Below are 21,035 nucleotides of genomic sequence, written 5' to 3'. Positions count from 1 at the left end.
ATTGACCACTATTATGTACTCGGTTGTTAATTATTTTGATCGAAATTCTTGAAACGTTTTCTGAATCCCAAAAGACTTGTCGAACCGTAGATAACTGCAGAGAATATTAACATTAACCGCGTTGAAATCTTTGGAAAGTAGACGGTAGGATTTTTGTAATATTGTGTGGGTCCGCGACAGATGAGTCTGGAACGATAATACGATATTTAAATTATAGGTAAATTCGTATTAATCAATGCTCATAAAGTTATAGACCAATAGACTAAACTGCTTTACATTATGTAGTAAAAATTATAATAATACATAAAATATTAAATACTTATTGTTGATAAATATTATTTTAAACGTGCTTTAAAGTGTGTGTTCTACGCATATGTAAGGCGTAGGTATAGGTACTTGCCAAATAACGTTTTCAAGATGACAAAAATCAGCACAATACAACTGAAAAATACCAACATATTATGGTTTACGAGTAGGTAGCTAACAACAAATTAATATCAATCATATATATTTTTTGCCACTTGCCAATTTCCACAGCAGTACTGTATACTTAACCATTTAGACATTTTCACGATACATTATATTTTATTATTATTATTATCGAATCATAGTTTGTAGCCATATTGTACTAGAATGTAATTTCAATTTAATTAAATTTAACCGATTGAAACATTTATATCTCGCATTTGGCAGCGCTAATTGAAATGCGCAATCTTTCAATATGATTATTAATAATAATTCATAATTATACAGCTTAAATTGTGTAAAAAGCAGATATACATTTTAAGTGTACGCGATAGATCAATTCGTCGTCACCGTTTATTTTTATAACACACACTACACACATAATATAAAATAATAAATATAAACGTCCATAATTATAAATTAATAAAATGTAAACATTATACATTTGATTTAGCGTTTAGCCACTTAACCGATATTTCGCAGTAATATAGTGGAGTAGTGTATTATTTTTTTTATTAATAAAAATGCCTAAAAGCCAGTGAATAATTTTTTTATGAAAGTTATTTTCTATTTATAGACATAATAATATTATTGTTTTGTTAAACTTACCTAAGTGATACATTTTAACTTATTCAAATAAGTTATTTGTAAGACAATGTTTGTTGATCAACGTGGCATAATTCATCTATTTGATGCCTATTTAAAAATCAAATACTTTAGAATTATTCGAGTTAAGAATGCTCGGCACCTACATGTCTACATGAATCCTAACGAGACAAGATCTCACACCAAAAAATGCTAAATGATAGTTAAATAGTTAAAAATTACCAAAACGTAATATAGTAGTATAATACATTAATATTTAATACTATAATATTAGAATATTATCTATGATTTTCATAGACTTTGGGCGGTTAGGTACAACTGCCATAAACCACTGCAATAACCTGGTCGCCCGACCTAAAATATAGAAATATTTAGGTTTTTTTCTGGATTTAAGCTGATTGTTGGAATAAGCTTTAAGAGATTATTAGAGTATTAATAGTAGTATTAATTAAGAATCTTAAGAGACCTAATATAATTTTGTTCCCATAATCATTCTCAATCATTCTTGCTAAAAAAAAGTAAATTCAATAAAAACCAAGAAATTTTCACTTCACTCAGAATCTAAAATTAAAAACATATTTTAATATTTAATTATAAACACATAATTAATTGTATTTCATTGAAGACATGTTACAGTTTTTGTGTTCATGCTAATGTTAAAAAATACCCAGTGGATTGAATACAAACAAAAGTTAACAGAAAACATTTGCAAATTATTAATTTCATTAAAGTAGATTACAACTTGTATCAATTTATTTTTAAAACATATTTTTTAGTTCGTACAAATTACAGAACTTTATTATAATAAATTAAACAATATATGCAGATTTTTAAATTAATAATTAATCATTTTATCAATATCGGTTTGTTCATTTTTTATAATAATAGTTTGCCACAAAATTATCACCTGATAAACATTATTTAAAATAGTTGATTTAACTGTATATTATATTTAAATAACTTGCATAATATATACAAATATTTTGCTGTTATCACAATAATGAATGGTCCAAAATGTATTAAATATTAAGGAGACAAAAATTGGAGAATTGCTGACAATAATTTGGAAAACATTAAAACATAATATTATACAAATTACAACATTGGAAAGTAATGTGAATAATTTTTTTAAAACCATAAAACTGTATTCTTAGATTATTGGTTACTATAATTTATACAAATATATGTACATAAATTATAAAAACCAAATAAGATCATCTATATTTACATCACAGTTTGGTGGCATAGACTTTACATTAAGTACTAAATGACAATTATTATATTAATTCTTGGACATACTTTTAAAATTATGTGTTTATACATAAATTACATGTGTGTTTATACATAAGAATTGTCTTAATATTTATCACATTAAGCAGACATATTTCACAACTATTTTTGGGGACACACATTAAGCACTCAACTAAATAATAAATTAAATAAGTCTATTCACTAAATAGTAAATCCAATGCAAATAAATTAAAATTATTATTTATTGACATATTATATTATTATAAAGTTAGGTTATTTTTAACATCTCAGCAGTTAGTACATATATTTATTTTTTATTAAATGCTTACAATTGAAATATTTTTTTTTAAATTTTAGTTTCCAGAAAAAGTTTAACTCATTTTTTATTGGCTAGGTGCCATGATTGATGAGTACAATAATTGTAACCATAAATAATATTTATATATCGTTTCATTAATACCTGCGTATGGAAGTTATTTGATGATAATATAATGAATGTACACTTAAAAAATTACATTGAAACAAGAAAAGTTAAACCTAAATTATTTCTTCTTGTATAAAAACTAACAAAAATGACTTAAAATTTTTAAGTTACAACTTTATTCTAGGTTATTGAATATCAACAATAAAAATATATTTTTTCAAAGTGTGCATTTACAAAATATGTTTTCATTTTAATACTATAAGATATGCGTCAGAATTCGAAAAATTAACCAATGTAATCAACAATAAATTGCCACAAATATTGTGTAGAAATTAGAATGTAATCTACAATTTTGATTAAAATAAAGTGAATACATATATTTCACATTAATGATGATAGTTTATGAATTTGTATATTAGTGAAAAATTAAAATGAACTAATTATAGGTACCATACAGCTTAGTACTTATAATGCTGTATACTTCACTCTACTTATTATTATTAGTATTGTAAAGTACATATTACAGATAACAGCGACTAGAACCTTACAATAGATACTTTTTTTTATTTACCTAGTGGAAAAAAAAACATAATAATAATCAATATAAACTAGCCTATAGACTCAAATATGTTTTATAAAATAACAAGTTTGTTTTAAATTATATAAATATTTAATTAATATTTAATATTTAATTCACAACACATGGATATAAAATAAAAAAAATGAACATTGATGTATTGCTGTTGAAATAGAAGGTATTACCTTTTTTTTTATTTTTATACTAATATAAATTAATTATTTGCGCTTTAAGTCAGTTAAGTTAGTTAGTATATTCTCATTATATTATTGAAACAGTCAAAAATATTATTTAATAAGAAATTCAACAAGGTTTATTGAACAGATCATTGCCATAAATTATGATTGTGTAAATTTCTACTTAATACACTACGTACATCATCTGTAAACCGTAATGCATCCAACATTGGTAAAAGGTTTAACAATGCTGTATCTGAAGTATCTGAAAACCATGATTTAATTGGTATTGCATTGTCTGAAAAATGTAAAACATAAATATTTTTATTTATAATAACATTTTTAAAAACAAATTAAATTGTTTTAATTACCAGGAAATGCTCTGTAGGCTGCTGGTGAATTGTCGAGTATAAAGACTCTCGATAAATCGCTAGAAACTGATGTCAAATCTTTAGTATAAGAACCCATCTCAGGCGTACAATGTTGTCTATAGAATCGTCTTCTTAATATTCCCCTTCGATTGTCTAATTTATCAGCGACTGCAGCACCATAAATTTGCATACTAGCTGTAAAGACTACCAGCTCATACCACTTAGAGACCTACATTTTGCAACATTCAGAAGTTTGAAATTTAGTACTTAAAAGTATTTAATGCATATTCAAGTATTTTTAAAACTTACAACGTCCAAGAAAAAATCAACATGCGGCCTCTTATGAACATAAAATCTTACTGGGTGCCTCTCAATGGTAACTTTTAAAATAAAATCTGGTGGCATTTCTGGTTTGGACGGATGACGTAAGACACCTTCATGGTGTGAATGTATTAATGTCTCATCTAAATCTAGCACCAAAACTTTCCGCTTTACCATACCTATGAAAAATAAATTGTTATACTTGCCTTAATGACATTTAATTTTGTATAAATAACTTGTAACATACTTATTCTATGTCTGGACAATGGTAATAGAGGAAATACTCCATATTTAACAGGTTGATATTGGCGAACCTGTAATTAAAATGTCCAGTTTAAAATTTCTTTTTAAACCTATGAGTATGTATTTGTAAGATAGAAAACATTCACTAAATAAAATCATCAGGGTTTATTTAGTTTTAAATACACTAAATAAATTAGGTAGTACTTATATTAATAATAAATAAACAGTTACAACAATAAACGTTTAATGAGAAAAGTAGGTTCCCATACACAATATTTAATTTATAGTAAAAACTATAATCGTAATAATTTACAGATCAAACAAATATTTAAATTTTAAAACTTACAGTTTTTATTTGCCGTTTTATTAGGAAGCATATACAGGCCCACACCTTCGAGGCTAACACCATGAAAGCTTGAATGCCCATCTGTATGACTTTCAACATTTGAATTGTAAATCTTATAACAAATGACTCATAACTCTTAAACAGTTTGACCGGTATACATTGTATACTGATATAAAATATGGAAATTTATGATGCCTGGAAATCGATTTAAACAAAATTGTAATTGAATACACTGAATATTTATACTTGCTTTTTGGAGATAAATAAATAAAGACAAATGTAAACTAATTTACTAGTTCAGTAATGCCTTTCTAAATGTCAAGATGTACGTACTGTTTTCAACATGATATTTCGAACTAAGATGGCAAAGGAAGATTGATTTCGATCAAGTAAAAACAGAAACTTGTATACAATTGTTCAATAGAAAGATTAAATTACAAACAAAATTAATAACGAGATCAAATTGAAAACTGAAAAATAACTGTGAAACAATATTAATTTCCTACTTCTTTTTCATCTGTAATCAATCTTTTACAAACAACAACAAAACATGATAAGGCCTCGCGCCATGACGGCCAAAGAGATTGTAAGACGATCGTTTGATGCGGTGGCGAATACGTTTCTCATCTGTATTATGTGTTGCCTATTGGCGTTTCTTTTGAGGATCTGCGTCAAACACAATAAATAATATTAAAAAACCGGCATGGCGATATGACTACAAATATCTCAACTCGATTGTTATTAAATGTGTTGTATGATTGTTGTCAAATAGAATTTGTGGACGGAATACATGCGTGTGTCAGAGTCATGAGTCTGGTAGTGTTTCACTTGTAAATCAGTCCTCGGGTAATTTTCAATTATTTTTGGTGTGCTATGGTTGTCTTCACCCTGAGATATTGGACAATAATTTTCAAAAGTAATTTTTATATTTTTTCCCATGCAGCAGTTTTATCGATTAATATTTGAAATGAAATTTGGCGAAAAGGGCCAAGTTCACTTGATGGAGCTGCAATATAACGTAGCTACCATAATAATTATGCATTACAATAATTGTTGAACCTTATCAAATAACTTTAAGATTCTGAGCAGAGCGAAGTATTGATTTTACAAGATGTGTTTTTTTTGTGTCCGTCAATCACCTTTGGGGCTGGCGCAGTAAAAATGCTTCGAAAAGTAAACCGTGTTGGTACTTTGAGGGGTTAAAAGTAAAAAATTAATAATCATTTTTAAAACAAAAAAAAATGTAGGAAGAAAGGATGTCTTTATTTTTTATTTTTATATTATATCTTCAAGTAAACACTAATATAGCTCAATAATTATAATAAAAAGTACATTTAAAATTAATTAAAGAACATAGATATTAAATAATGAAGCCTGCATCCAAAATAAATTGAATTATGCTTTTAATAGTGAAGATGCAATTAGTATTGTGAATGGAGTGGAGATTAAAGGGACAGTTAAAAGATCTAAGAGACTAGACGTTCGGATATCAGAGCTGGGCAATAAACAATTTATGAGGTAGATACATTGATTTTTATATTTTGGTGTAACTCTAAGAAAAAATAACCTTAGATACATACAATGTTCACCGAATGCTTAAATTAGCATGTTTTATACACCATAAAATATTTCGACTATTTTTGAAATATTCATAGAATTATAAAATTTTTTATTTTGATTAGTTTTTAAAATATTATTTTTTATAAAAACTTAAAAATTTAACACAACGTTTCTCATAAGTTGCTGTTAGTGAAAATCAATAGAATTGTTGATCGAAAACCATAATAATTTGTTATGAGCATCTGAACTTAAACATTGGATATTCACCCGTAAATTGAAAATATCTTATAAAACTGTTTTCTTATTTTGTTGCAATTCAAAAACTTTTAACCGTAGGTACTAATTTTTATCAAATATTTCTTTTATTATTTCAAATACGACATAAAATGTTTAAAATATTTTAACTTGTTTTGAGCCGTTTATAGACATTTTCAATTTTTTTTAGTTTTTTCTTTTATAAATGTCAATCAAATATTTTTCGTTTGATTGAAATATTTGAAATTGTAATACAGAGTTCCTGATAAGTTATTATAATGGCAGTTAAGAAATATTAGAGATCTTAATATTATTTATTACCTTAAAATTAAATTAGATATTTAAGGTTAGGCTAGGAAAAACGATTTTAGTTATTTTATTGTAATTTCAAATTGTTATTGCAGGTACTTGAAACTTTTAAATTATATATTATTGTATTTTATATACACAATAAAATTTTCAAATGCATTTTTTCGGAAAAATTTATTCAACCTATTTTATTACTATTATAATGTCTAATAGTAAAATAAATTACTTTAATAGCAATAATATCATAAAATATAGGTACTCGCAGTGATATAGGCTGACAGACCAACTCCGCTCAGTATCGTTTTTCGTATAAAATGATTTTATATCATTTTGTATCATTGAATTCAAATTTAACGCATATTATAGTGACCCACTTGGCTAAAATTGATAAGTTTATATGGCACAGGAACATTTAAATAATAAATATTATATTACAAAAAATAATGAACAATAGCTAGGTAGTTTTTTGCGGTAATAACTAACAGCCAATATGAGCAAAGTTATAAAGTAAATATATAGAAATATGTAGGTACCTAAGAATTCTTGAAATTATATAACATTGTACAATAAATTAGTAGATTGACAATAGGTTTAAGTACATACCTAAAAGAAATATTTTAAAATTATAGACTCATAAATATAAAATGTCTAAACTAAAAAAACTTAATATAATATAAATAGTTTATCAAATTTACTAATTATACTGCGTGTTAAGGATTTTAAATAAACTTATAAAAAGAAATTTTTATATTCATAAAAATAACTAATAGATTGTTGCTGTTGATGGTGTATTGTAAGATTTTTGGAAGAATCGATGTCTTTAGATGTATTTAAATAACAATGGAATTCCCTATAAAAATTATAAAACTCCAGCTATATTTTGTGGAGAAAAAATTTTTACTTTCAACACTGCTTCAACTGTTTTTATGCAAATTAAAACTTCTATTACTTTTAAAATGTAGAAAATAAATATCATACATGGTCTTCAGAGATTAAAAAATAAATACGTATATTAAATTTTCTAATAACGTTTTAAAGGATAATTAAATATATTTTTTTTTTGGTTTTTTTGGTTTACATAATATACTTTTATAATTTACTGTGCAAACACTAGAAACCAAACCGTTGGTAAATACGAGTAGTATTACCTATATGATTTAGGTGGTAACCAGTAAATTATTACTATATTGAAACAAAAACCAGAGTACCTATGATATAAATGGGACATTTCATAAAATACGGGAGGTCTGTAATTCCTACGTATTTTATCTATACTATCGATTTGACGGTTTTAATAATGTATTGATGTCTTAACCTTTAAGTTTGTATATTGTAAGTGTACCTATAATATTATATTAAAGTAATAATAATGAAATAACGAGTCAAATAATTTCAACTGTAACTTATTTTTGAGAGCTCTTTTATATTACTAAATAAGAATTATAAATATTTTTACCTAACATGATTTTAATGCATATATTTTTTGTATTGAGTAAGATGAATTTAATCTCATAGAATTAGAACTAAGTAAATAAATACATACTCACAATGCGTATTACATAATTTAATTTCAGGTTATATATAATGATATTATTATAATAATTAATTTAACAGCAAACAAATAATTTTTGGTTTCTATATTGGTTGCTCTAGTAGTACTTGCAAGAGTACTCTTGACAGCCATGACGATTGTAACTGAAAAGGTCATACAATACCCAGGTGAAGAATAATAGTAATAAATCACACAATGACCATAATCGACGGTCATTAGGTTAGGGAAAAAGAAGCAGGAAAGCAACATCACCGTCAACCATACAAATGAAAAAAAATAAACAAAGACGAAAAAATCTTCAAAGGGAGATACATAATGCACCTTTACCATTCAACAGCTGATGTAATTTATTATTGTTGTGAATCTCTGGGTGCATAGAAGTGGTATCCTGCACTATTCATTTATATTTTTTTACCCAGAAGATATTGCGGAGTTTTCTTTCTTAGTGCGTTTTGTAGGTATTTGTATATACAATTGGTGACGATTTCATTTAGAACCATAAATCAGAACTTTGGGTTTGTTATGGTAATCGTTTTAAAACCTGGGGTTATACCTAACTGCTATGTCAGTGGTCTGAATACTAATATACAATTGTAGAATATTCTAATGGGAATTTTATTGGTATTTATTTTTTTATATATAACGTCTTTATTTATATGTATCTTATTTTTAAGAAATATAATAATTTAAAATAAAATACTTATATAATTCATATTTTATAATGAAATCCATAGTAATTGAAATACTAGTGATTTATGGCATGCAAACATATTATAGATTACATTATTATACGGAGTTATGGTAATATTATTTGAATTTTTGTTAAGATATTTTATAACATTTTTTACGAATCAAGTGTTGAATACCTTGTCTGTGATGTAGACTGTGTTTTGGTATTATTTTTGCTTAAGCACACAAATATTTGGTTAAAAATGCATCTATCAATTCGTTACAATATTACAATACAAGACAAGCCGCACTGAATCCAAAATTCCTAAGGTTATCACTTTGCCAGTAAAGAACTATTCTTTTCAAATGCATTTAGTGCTGAAAACAGTTGCTTTTATTATTATTGTGAATACATATACATGAGTAATACAAGTAGCCAATACACAATCGGATAGCATTGAAAACAAAAGACCCCCAGGCCCCCAGAGCTGACCTGCGGCTTATTAACGGGCCGGCAAAGAAGCATAGAACGCACAAGAGTCTGTATGCTGTTTGCCAGGTTTCCATAAATGGTTGCGTTTTATTATTATGCTCTTGGCTGAGGTTAAAATGTCACCAGTTATATGTAAATCGCGGGGGCACGTTCATGCGAGGACGAATGTGTCGGGCTCACGTGCTCATTACAGCGAACCCCCTCCCACCACACACATGACTATTGGTCATCGTCAAGGGCGTGGACTTGCATCTTCACACAAATGCATTCTTTAAGAAATCATTTTAACATAATACCCACCTTTATCTTTGTAATCCTTCATCTATACTGTAAATATATAGGTACTAACTGCAGGTAGGTACCCATTTCAATATATACTGTGGCTATAAGATTCATTTATTATAATATGTATAATGTATATAATGTGCTTATATAAATATACCTATATCAGATACCTATTATGCCTTTTGAAATGTAAAGTAAATATTGTGCAAAACAATCTGTGCATAAGCTATATTACATATTATGGATGTTTATCACTTACTATAATAGTTTTAGTGGGCACCAACTTAGTTTAAGTTAATTTAACTAAAATAGTGTCTAAAACAGATACAGCATGTAATTCATAATATTTTATTTAATTGATTGTAAACTTGAATTTTACTCACAATTATCTATAAATAATATTTTCTTGATTTATATAATATTTTAAATAAGGGTCAATGTCATTAAATCAATTACATTGAAGATTATTCGTCGGTAGTTTAGTCGAAACGTAAAATATTAATTAATTAAATAATTATCACATCGATAGCATTTATCCTTACTTTGTTCTAACTTCGCAATCATATAATAGTATAATACCTGCTAAGATAAAATATTTTAAACCATTTAATAAAAAAAAGTTATAGGATGGACATTTTTCTTTTTCTCCTGGGAAATAGTCACCAGTGCATGTTATCTGTTTTCCACGCACGGTTTTGTATGTTCGTTGTTTAATTTCGGTTAGTCAGCAGTTCTTTCTTTCCTTGACAAAGTAGCATTCTTTCACGGTAGATGAAGAATATTTAGCTCCTGATGGTTTCTGGACCACATAACTAATTTTATTCCATGTTGGTATTTTTTTCGTTTTGTTTGTATCCAAACAGACAACTCCGTAAATTTTTATTAGTATCTATCTATTCACTTGATAATTGTCGAAATAATACTTCGATTTTCAACTACAGTTATCAGTTATCTACAGTATCGTATAAAAAGTTATAACATTTTTAAATTTGTAAAACAAGGTTCATACTGATGTGATCATACTGCAACCAAAAATTAAAAATAATGTATAAACAGTTTTTTTATAGGTAGACATTCAAATTGGATGGAATTAGGTAATAAAATAAGACAAAGAATAATAATTTTAGTTGTTTTTTTGTAATTTAAGAATATTATTCCCCGAAAGGTATTCAAAACTTTTAAAATATTATCATGTTTCACATACACAATGACATTTTCAAATGCAATTATTTCGGTAAAAATTAATTTAACCTGCTGTAGTTCTAATGACTAATAGTAAAATAAATTACTTTAATCACAATAAATAATGATATCATAAAATATACACTTAGTTATATTATAGGCTGACACACAGTCCTTGCTTAAAATAGTTTTTCATATACAATGATTTTTTCATCAATGAATTCCTATATTTAACACATCTAGTACAGTGACTTTTCTAGACACATTTGAGTACAACAGAGCGTTATCCACTTACCTGTTTTTTTTTGTCTAAATTAAATAGGTAGCGATATTACTATCTCTTCTGTTTAAATTTATGTAAAAAATCTACAAACAAAATATTTTTAATAATTATTAATTAAAATATTATCTTCTATCTGTAGTTATTAATTAATCACAACTGATTTTTTATATTACGTGGAAACATCCATGATCCATAATTGAATTATTAATAGGCAATTATAACGTACCTATGTAGTTTACATTTTGAGTGTTTTATTTTTTAATCATATTTGTATAACTTTTAAATAACGTAAAGAAATATCAAATATTACAAACATATTTGTCTATGTAATATATAATTGCATGAGTACACATAAAAAATGATTGCGTTATTTTAATTATATTGGAGTATAAGCTTAACGTTGGTGTCAAGTATTTTGACACAATTTAAGTGTAAATATTAAAAAAATATTGTACAAATTTAAAATACTGTATAAAACATAATCGTTTCTATTTGATAAAAATTTTTTAAAAAAGTCCACATTAAGTATTATTGCAATTGTCGGTCAATTTGTTCACTGTATATTTTTAACTATGTGGGCCAAGTTGATATAGATGAAAAAAATTTATTAAAAATGTTGTATTATATAATTTATTAAATTATATACTTAATGGTTGTATTAGAAAAAAAGTATACTGTAAGTAGGTATGTACTAATCTAAAACCCTAAATTTAACGCAATTATTTAATTATTTTAATTCATAACTTATAAATATTACAGATAAATGATAATACTGATAATAGTTATCTGATTTTATATACACATTTAATCAAAATCATTTTGTTTATGGTACAGTATATTATGTACCTACCTAGGTATTATCATTATGAATATAATTGTAGATGTTTCTTTTTTAAAACAATGTCGCGAGTCGTGACTTAAAAAGTACATTGTTGTCGTCGCCATAATAATTGTAGGATATAAATTAGTATTAACTTGTGTTGTAGAAAAAAAAGATATTATTTGTTATTATTGCTCGTATATAAACATGGTTCGGGTGAAAGTATATATTTAGGCGTGTTAAAAGGCGTGACCGATCCGGATTAGGTGTTTGATTTTTTTTGATTTCTTATAAGTTATAAGCGTGCTGCATCGTTCAAAAATGAATGATACAGTTTAGATAGGTTAGGTACTTAAGACTACTGTCTTTGAAGTTTTTTTATATTAAGATTTCTTTTAAATGGAAATTTAAGTAGACGCTACAATGAAAAATTATACCCGGTGGCTGATAGCGTCTGTGTTTTTTTATATTTTTTAGGTGAATATTTTAATGTAATATGTAAACGTGATGTTATTTATTAGTTTAATTTTGTGTTCGAATCTTTATTAAAATACACCCACAATACTTGTAGGTAATTTATAAACGATTTAAGTCAATAAGCATGGATAATATTTCGAAAAATAAAAATATTATTTAAGTGTATAATCTATGTTAGCAAAAACAATTATATAATGTTTATCATTTATGATTTAAATTAATACAGTTACGTTTTTTAACGAATTTACGTTAATAATATAATAATATAAATATACAATATCAGATATCTTGGTATAATTATATTGAACGGATCGTATCATTTAAGTATATTTCTATAATACTTAGCTATTAGTACACATATAATAATAATACTATAAATTCTAACTATTCCTAATTATGTTTATTATTATCGTAACTTTTTTTTAAATAATAAAAAAGCAAAAGAATCGTATTGAATATAGCAAAAATGATTGCATAAAAATACTGCAAATCAAAAGTGAAAATTATCTCAACCTGTTAATGTTATAAATTATAATAAACCTGTTCATTAATATAACGTGTGAAAACAATTTATTTGCAACCACATTAAAGTATCTAAAATAAATACGTAGTTGACGTTTATATGGCATAAGAATTACACTTATCGTGTATAACTACGGGTTTTTTTAAAAAATAACTTAAAAACAAAGAAAAGTTTACTGTTTAATTTAGTTTTGAAAAATATACATGATGATGTACAGTTTTTATATTTGTTGTACTGTATGATCTATGTAATTCACTAATTTAAAATTTAAATAAAATAAAAATAAATATGTATAGCGTCTTATAATATTAGGTAATAATTAAGTTAGGTTATAGTTAGGTCGGAAGAATCTAACATGATAGATTATAAACAATTTATAAGTGGTGAACACTTCATGTTTCGGATAGTCGAATAATTAATTTGTATATATTATTTTCAACCAAAATATTATGATGAATTGTAATTTTTTAAAGCGTGTTAAATAATCATCATGAAAATTTCTGTTAGTGAGGATGATAAACGATAATATGTATTTATACGAATTACGAGTAAAGTAAAAAAGTTCATTCACAATGTTCTTATTTGGTTAGGTTGCATGGTAAGTACGTCTTAATGCAATTGATGTTAAATGTTGAAATATTGGTACATTTTCGTCATTTTAATGTTATGGTATTGTAATATTATACAAATCATTCTCTTATCCTATTGGTCGATAAATATTGTCTTTGAAACGGTTACGGTCGAAATAGTCGCCAATAAGTTTTTTGTTTTCGTCTACATTGATTTCACATAGGTACACACATTCACATGCAGTATCTCTGTATAATATACTGTGAATCCATTGTTACGCATGTTATACTGCTACCACCGTCACTCAAAAACCTCAAAAGAAGTGTATAAATATAATATACATATATACCTATATATATATATAACCACATAGCTGGCGGTCACGTATTGGGGCCAAAATATGGACCAAGGGCGGGGGTGGGGGATATCTGTGGTGTAGATAGGTGAAAAATAATCGACCATGATGTGTTGTGTTGGGAGACAAAAATATCATATTATCCGTGGCCGTCGCAGGTCATTGGTTTTCTTCTGCCAGCTAAAGAGTTTGAGAAAGAAAAGAGAAATAATAAACTCGAGGCCATTGTAACTGTTGGACTAAAAAAAAAAAATAAATAAATAAATCATAATAATAAAATATAATATTCCATGCTCTTAATAATAAACATAGCTATAATAGGCAATAGGTTGACGACGGAACGCCCACAATAGAACTCGTCATGGGAAGCGAATTACACGAGATGACACCCTGCAGGATACGTCGAGTGTTTGCCACAACAATGTAATACGATGATTGACGTTAAAATTGATACTGAACGGAAAAATATGCGATACGTATTTATTTGGAATTATTAGGCAGGTATTTGTGATCGAAATAAAAGGGCAACGTTTTATGTAGGTAGTACAGTTTTTTCTTTATGTATTCTTCATGCGTAGAACAAATTGAACATTATTGAACAACCTGGTGAAATAAGTCAAATCACTGTACCTATTATTGTTGGTTTGAAATCTTGTTTTCCGCCATAATTTGTGAAGAAACCCTATATTCCAGTACGAATTATTCCTCAAAGTAAGGCGTTATGTACATATTTAATACTGTGTTTAATTCTAGAGTTAAACTGCGAAGTCAACTTGATGATACCAAGTGTATTACACTAAAAAATGGTGAAAAAGTACGTATTTATTATTTAATTTGATTCTTAAGAATATCAACACTTAAAGTACCCACATCATAATTACTGCTATTTTAAAATTAGGTGACGTTCCCCACGGCACATGCATTTGTTAGCTGACTACTGAGGACTTGATCTGTAGTTTTAATATAAATACAACTTATAAAATATGTTTTTAAAATTGTCTGTCTGACACACGAGAGATTTGTATTCAGTTTATTTACAGTCAATATTGTTTCAAATTTATTTATTATTGAATTTGTAGGAGAAAATATAAACTGTGTTTGAGAGTAGATTTTTTTTATCATGTTTTTATTATAAAACGAGTTATATGAATTTGAAAAAAATCTCTTTGAATTTATGTAAATTCATTATTAATTGAAAAATTGAAGGTTCATGGAACGGATAAGCAATCCAAAAATAGCTCTAAACTCATACACGTACTATTTGAATTAATTCTTAAATAATTAATCGATTTTTATTTTTTGAGAAATTATGACAAAAATATGATTGTCATATTTGAAAAAAAACCAACTCTGACTCCCTTAAATCGACCTCTGCGCCTATCCTAAAAGAGTGACTAAATATTATGTGGGTCAATTTTTGTTTTAAATAACTGAAAATATAGTAATTCCAACATTAATGTAAACGCTACGAGTTATTAGTTTATTACCTTATAACTACTTTAAATAACATAATCCTCGTTGTAAACTTTGTAGGTAAATCGTATATCATATGGGTTTACCTGCTCAATATAATAATGATAAGACCTGCTGCAGTGATTATGTGTTAAACAATATAAGGTAGGTATTGAGAATTATTTTAATGAATCATTGATAAAAGTGGCATAAAAAACCATAAACATCATAAACAATGATCATATTTAAAATCCATGTAGGTTATCATAATCGTTCATATTTCGTATCTTATAATAACTACCTACTATCAGGAATTCTATAATCAGTAATCTAGTACACTGTTGAACAATTTTAAAAGAATATTAATTTATTACCAAGTTATTATTTTTATCCAATTTTGTAATTATACTGTATAGATATAGTTGATGACACCATGGCAGTATTGTGCAATTCATTATCACCTATATTATAATATATTGGTGTCTGCTGTCTGGAAATTATAAAGTTCAAATGTCATCCTTGAACAAAATGTCAAAGTCCAGAATAAAGGTCAGTAGGTACGGTCTTAATGAAGTGCGATTTCCTGTAACCATTCAGTTTGGAAACTAAAATTGTTATAAACATATAAATATTGTTGTTATAACTTATCAATTTTTAAAATTTAAAATTTCAATATATTTGTGGACTATGATGTAGAATAAGTATGTATAAATGAATAATTAAAATTCACTGAAATTCTCTATTGCTACTACGTTATATTTTACATATTATAAACAGATACGAATAAACTTCTCTGTACATTATTGTTGCAGCTTTAAATGTTTATTATAACATCTTCCATTATTAATCAGTTATTATATTAAATTAAATAATTATATATTATATGATGTTACAGCGTTATCATTGTACTACACATATTACATTAATCTACTTTCATCTAATAGCAATAGAAAAAAACTTTATATTTTTTTTTTGTAAATGCATTTAAATGTAAAATGATTTTGTTTTACATTCAAGTTTGAGACTTTATCTTTTTTAATTTAATTAATAATTTCCAAATCTAATGGTTTTCAATTCAAAAGCGTTATTAAAAATTGTATTAGAGCAATAAACATATTATAGTATATACCTAATTATATTTATAGGGATATAGTTAGTTTTGTAGTTTTCTATTAGTATATAAAAATTTGATTAAAACTATATAGTATTATGTTATATTTAATAAAATGCATATCCTTGAACTCAATCCATTAGTTTTTAGAATTTAACTTAAGAATAAGTAACCTACCTAATTATAATTGTATATTTATTATTTCATAAGTATTAAAACATAATAATAATAATTGTACATTGCGTACGCCGTGCGTATTGCTAAAATGTTCTTAAATGTTAGATAAAAATATAACGATGTTTAAATGGTTATGTATTACTTATGTTTAAATTAAACTCTGTATATTTAGTCTAATTTATTACATTAGGTAATTAAAAATTATTCTTATATCTATAATATGTATATATTTTTAACTGGCGTTTGGATTTTCCAAATCAATACCTGCACAGGCATAGGAGTCGTGGTATAATCGTTTGGAGCTATATTAATTATTGATATCGTCATTTTTTTAATGTAGAACTGTATACATTGCTTTGCGTCAAGAAATTTGTTTTTAAATTAAAATACATAAAATGCATAATTCATTGAGAAATTCATTACTTATTGATTGAAATTGTTGCTGTTCTTATAAAGCCTAAAAAATAATGAATAAATAATATAATATAATCCTTAAAATTAATAACCTAGAGATTTCGTTCCGTTTAAAATCGATTAAACACTAGATGTAAGCGTACATATTTTTTTCTAATATCGATCAGTCACGATGTTGTTATAAATAAAAATGCAGTATGTATAATGTATACCTATATGTAATATAAATATTATACATACTGTGCACTTTATATCTAATACCTATATGATTATTGAATGTTTAAAAAAGAATCAAAAGTGTGAGTATGGTTATAAATACATGTACAAATTTTATTTAAAATTAACATTATATTATATTTACTCAAGTTTAAGGATGAAAGTTGAAAGTTTTGGGACTACCAATATTATGCGAGTCATACGTAAAAATAGTGTTGTTATAGTTAAATGACACCAATTATGGTAGGTTATGACAGTTTAATACTATTTATTTAGATAGCTTATAATAATATCCTGATTTCATATTTACTAATTGTTTTATCCTAGAATTTATTATTTAGTAATCAATTATTTATTAATGGATATTTCAAGGTCTATGAATTTATTTAGACGTTTATAAATTAAAAAAAATATTCATCTCTAATTACTACACCAATAGTCCAATGATTGTTGTTGTTGTCTAATTTGCACTGCACGGGTGTGTAATACTAATATGAATTAGAAAACAATATTTTTTTAAACATTTTTTAATGAAATATTTAAATATATTATGTAGCTATTTAATTTAAGTAAGTTACTCAAAACTGTAAGTGTATAGTTTTCATAACATATACTTATTTAATAAATACAGTTCTATAATAATAATTCTATAACTAAAAATGAATTAAATTAACTAAAAATTATTTCAATTCTTGTATAATATATGCGATACCATACACTAAGAGTTACCCATGATCCATCTAAAATTATTTATTTTATTTTGTACCTCATATTATACTTTTATCTACGTGAAGACTAAACATAAAGTTAATTTTTTAATGAGATGGTGTAGGTTATGAGAATTTTCCAGCTAATCATTTTAAAATTAGTACATGTCAGTGTTCATAGGACGTGCGCATGAACTCTTTTGCATAACTTTGTAAAAACCGGTTGTGATAGTCGATCTGGCCACTAATTGAATATAACGTGTGAACTTTGATTATTATTATATATTTATCTATTGGGTTTAAACATGACAGTATCAATAATTGTAAAAACTATAAAAATTTCATTAATTATTTGTAAATACGGTATATCAAAGTGTAGCGAACAGCTTTATAGTGTAGAATATAATAATAATGATAATCATATGGAGACTTTTATTTACTAAATATTGATAAAAAAATTCGTTGCAGATTCGTGATTAGCTATAAACAATAAGAAATAGTAACCGCGAAATGAAGAAATAATTTTAATAATAATTTCATTCTAAAATTATAGAAAACTATGTTATAGGTAGTAATAACTTATAAGCTTATAATTTATAATGTACAGTATGCAGTATACACTATATATGATAGGTATAGGTAGGTAGTATTAATACTTTGGTTGAATTTATATTGCATTATAAAATGTATTATATTATTATAATAAATTGATATTATTTTATTATAATTCTTATAGGTACTGTAATATTTCAATATTTATGTAAAGTAGGATGTGTATAGGACAAATGTACAACTGTACAAATTATGACTTATAGACGATAGTTTAGATAATTGAATGATGGTATGAATCAGGTGTTACTTACCTTTATCAGTTTTTCCTTGATTGAAAACAAATAGGATTTGTGTTGAATTTTGTAAACACAGAAGTGAAGAAACTATAAAAATGTTTTAACATAATTAAACTGTCACCACTTCATAATTAATACATGGTCTAAGTTGTATCAATAAGATATATTACGTCATTGTTGATGACAAAATATGATGTTATTATATTGAAATTTTCCGTAATGAAACGAAAACTTTAGATTTTTATCCTAGACTTTTCATTTTAGCCCACCTGTAACAATCCTATATAGCAGGTATGTAATACTAAAAATGTTTTGAATGGGTATGCATCATTTGTTTTTATTTGCTCTTTTTACTGTTTATGTATGAATAAACAGCTTAAGCTAGTCGAATAGCTAAAACAAATAAGTTTATATCCACGTATCTAAGTTTATTGCCTATATATTTATGTAAAATGCACGAAAACGTGTTAATCCTTACAGCGGTAAGGAACGAAGTGGTATTAAGCAGTTACATAATTCATAGCAAGCACGTGCGTTAGCACGTACACACTGGGTCGCAAGACCTTTTGTGCGATTTATGAATTTCGGTTTCTCTTTCGGAGCAGCGATTGGTTGCATGTACGACAGCAGACGCGTTACACTTGTATAGAGCCGAGAAACATAATATAAGTATATACATAAAAAAATGTGTGTTCATATTTCATGTCTTAGAGAAAGTTTTTTTTCTTTTTTACAACTTGGTATCTATTCCGAGTATAGATCATTTGCGTTGACAGGAAATCGTCTAACAACAAAGGAAAAAACAAATAACAATAATTGAATATTATTAACGTTGTCGTCGTGAGTCCTTTAACATGATATTATTATAATGTAATATGTCAATAATATTATGCACAGGTATTTTGTAAATTATTTAGGTACTCAAAGCGTAGTTATCATCTAATTATATTCTAATAGGCATAATATATATAGCGTGTTAGTATGAACATTTAAACGCACGCACGCGCATAACACAATAATAGTGTCGATCGTGAATTTATTAAAATTATTGCCACGATCGCGATGGTTCATAGTTTGCGGGATGATAATGTTGTGTAATAATAATTACAACATGTACTAAAACGTAATTTTATCGGCGTCAAAGACGTCGTCAGTTTGGCTGTTTAATGATTAGGTAGTCGTCGTGTACTGGCACAATAATGTTCGAAAGACGGCAGATACTGAACGTCCGATAACACGACCTCATATTATCATCATTATCATAGCGTGGAGAACGGTTTGATGTTTTAATTATTTGCAGACGTATCGCGCTTATTATAAAGGTGCACAACATCGATATAATTATTAATTATATACGTAATAATAATATTATTCACTCGCATTGTCAGCGAACGGTCGAGTTGTTTCAGACAGCACTTAACGTAACTGTTTTTATTTGTTTATTTAATATATGCTTACAGTTTATTTTCTCACACTATAACATAATCGCTATGATGAGAAGTCGCCTACCTATACCGAACACTCGAATATGATTAGTTTTAATCAAGCGTCGTTCTCGATGTTTCATAATAATAATTTATAATAATATTATGTTGACATAATTATACGACCACCGTTATCGAAGATTCTCGTCAATGTTAATTATAAATTAAAATTCAATTAAATAGTAAACCTGCAATGGATTTTTGTGCAGTGATATTTCATTAAAAAAAAACCAATATTTTAATAAATTAATACTGTTTAGTATTAAGTAGGTACTTAATTAATATTAGTGCCTAGAACATCTATATAGGGCATATGTACACAATGTAATAGTGTTTCGAAAGACTTTTTAAAAATGACATACATTTCAAAAAGCATATAATATATATAATTCCACTACTATCTTCTTTAAGCAATAAAAAAAAACTATTTTTTTTTAAACTCGCAAGTAAACAACATAGGTACTATAATTCTTTACCGTAAATAATATTTCGTTGTTCACGCATTAATAAGCC

General features: G+C 26.2%; 1 protein-coding gene across 1 annotated transcript; it reads right to left on the bottom strand.

Moving 5' to 3' along the window:
• Nucleotides 1–3,560: 3,560 nt before the first annotated feature.
• On the bottom strand, nt 3,561–5,301 carry LOC111027360 (CTD nuclear envelope phosphatase 1 homolog). The gene is made up of 6 exons (XM_022305729.1): nt 5,114–5,301; nt 4,781–4,975; nt 4,439–4,505; nt 4,180–4,370; nt 3,871–4,099; nt 3,561–3,797 (listed from the first exon to the last, which is right to left on the bottom strand). The coding sequence occupies exons 2-6, from the start codon at nt 4,877–4,879 to the stop codon at nt 3,649–3,651; spliced, it is 735 nt and encodes a 244-aa protein (XP_022161421.1). The 5' UTR covers nt 4,880–4,975; nt 5,114–5,301; the 3' UTR covers nt 3,561–3,648.
• Between the last annotated feature and the right edge of the window lie 15,734 nt (nt 5,302–21,035).

The sequence above is a fragment of the Myzus persicae genome, unplaced genomic scaffold (assembly GCF_001856785.1).
Source record: "Myzus persicae strain clone G006 unplaced genomic scaffold, MPER_G0061.0, whole genome shotgun sequence".
NCBI lineage: Eukaryota > Metazoa > Arthropoda > Insecta > Hemiptera > Aphididae > Myzus > Myzus persicae.
This window is presented reverse-complemented; position numbering and strand designations above follow the sequence as displayed.

Excerpts from the sequence above, each read along its gene's own strand:
- LOC111027360 (XM_022305729.1), bottom strand. The coding sequence starts at position 4,879 with ATGTTGAAAGTCATACAGATGGGCATTCAAGCTTTCATGGTGTTAGCC. Across the intron at positions 4,506-4,780 it reads TAAAACGGCAAATAAAAACT|GTTCGCCAATATCAACCTGT; the intron begins GTAAGTTTTAAA and ends TTTTAATTACAG. Across the intron at positions 4,371-4,438 it reads ATTGTCCAGACATAGAATAA|GTATGGTAAAGCGGAAAGTT; the intron begins GTATGTTACAAG and ends TATTTTTCATAG.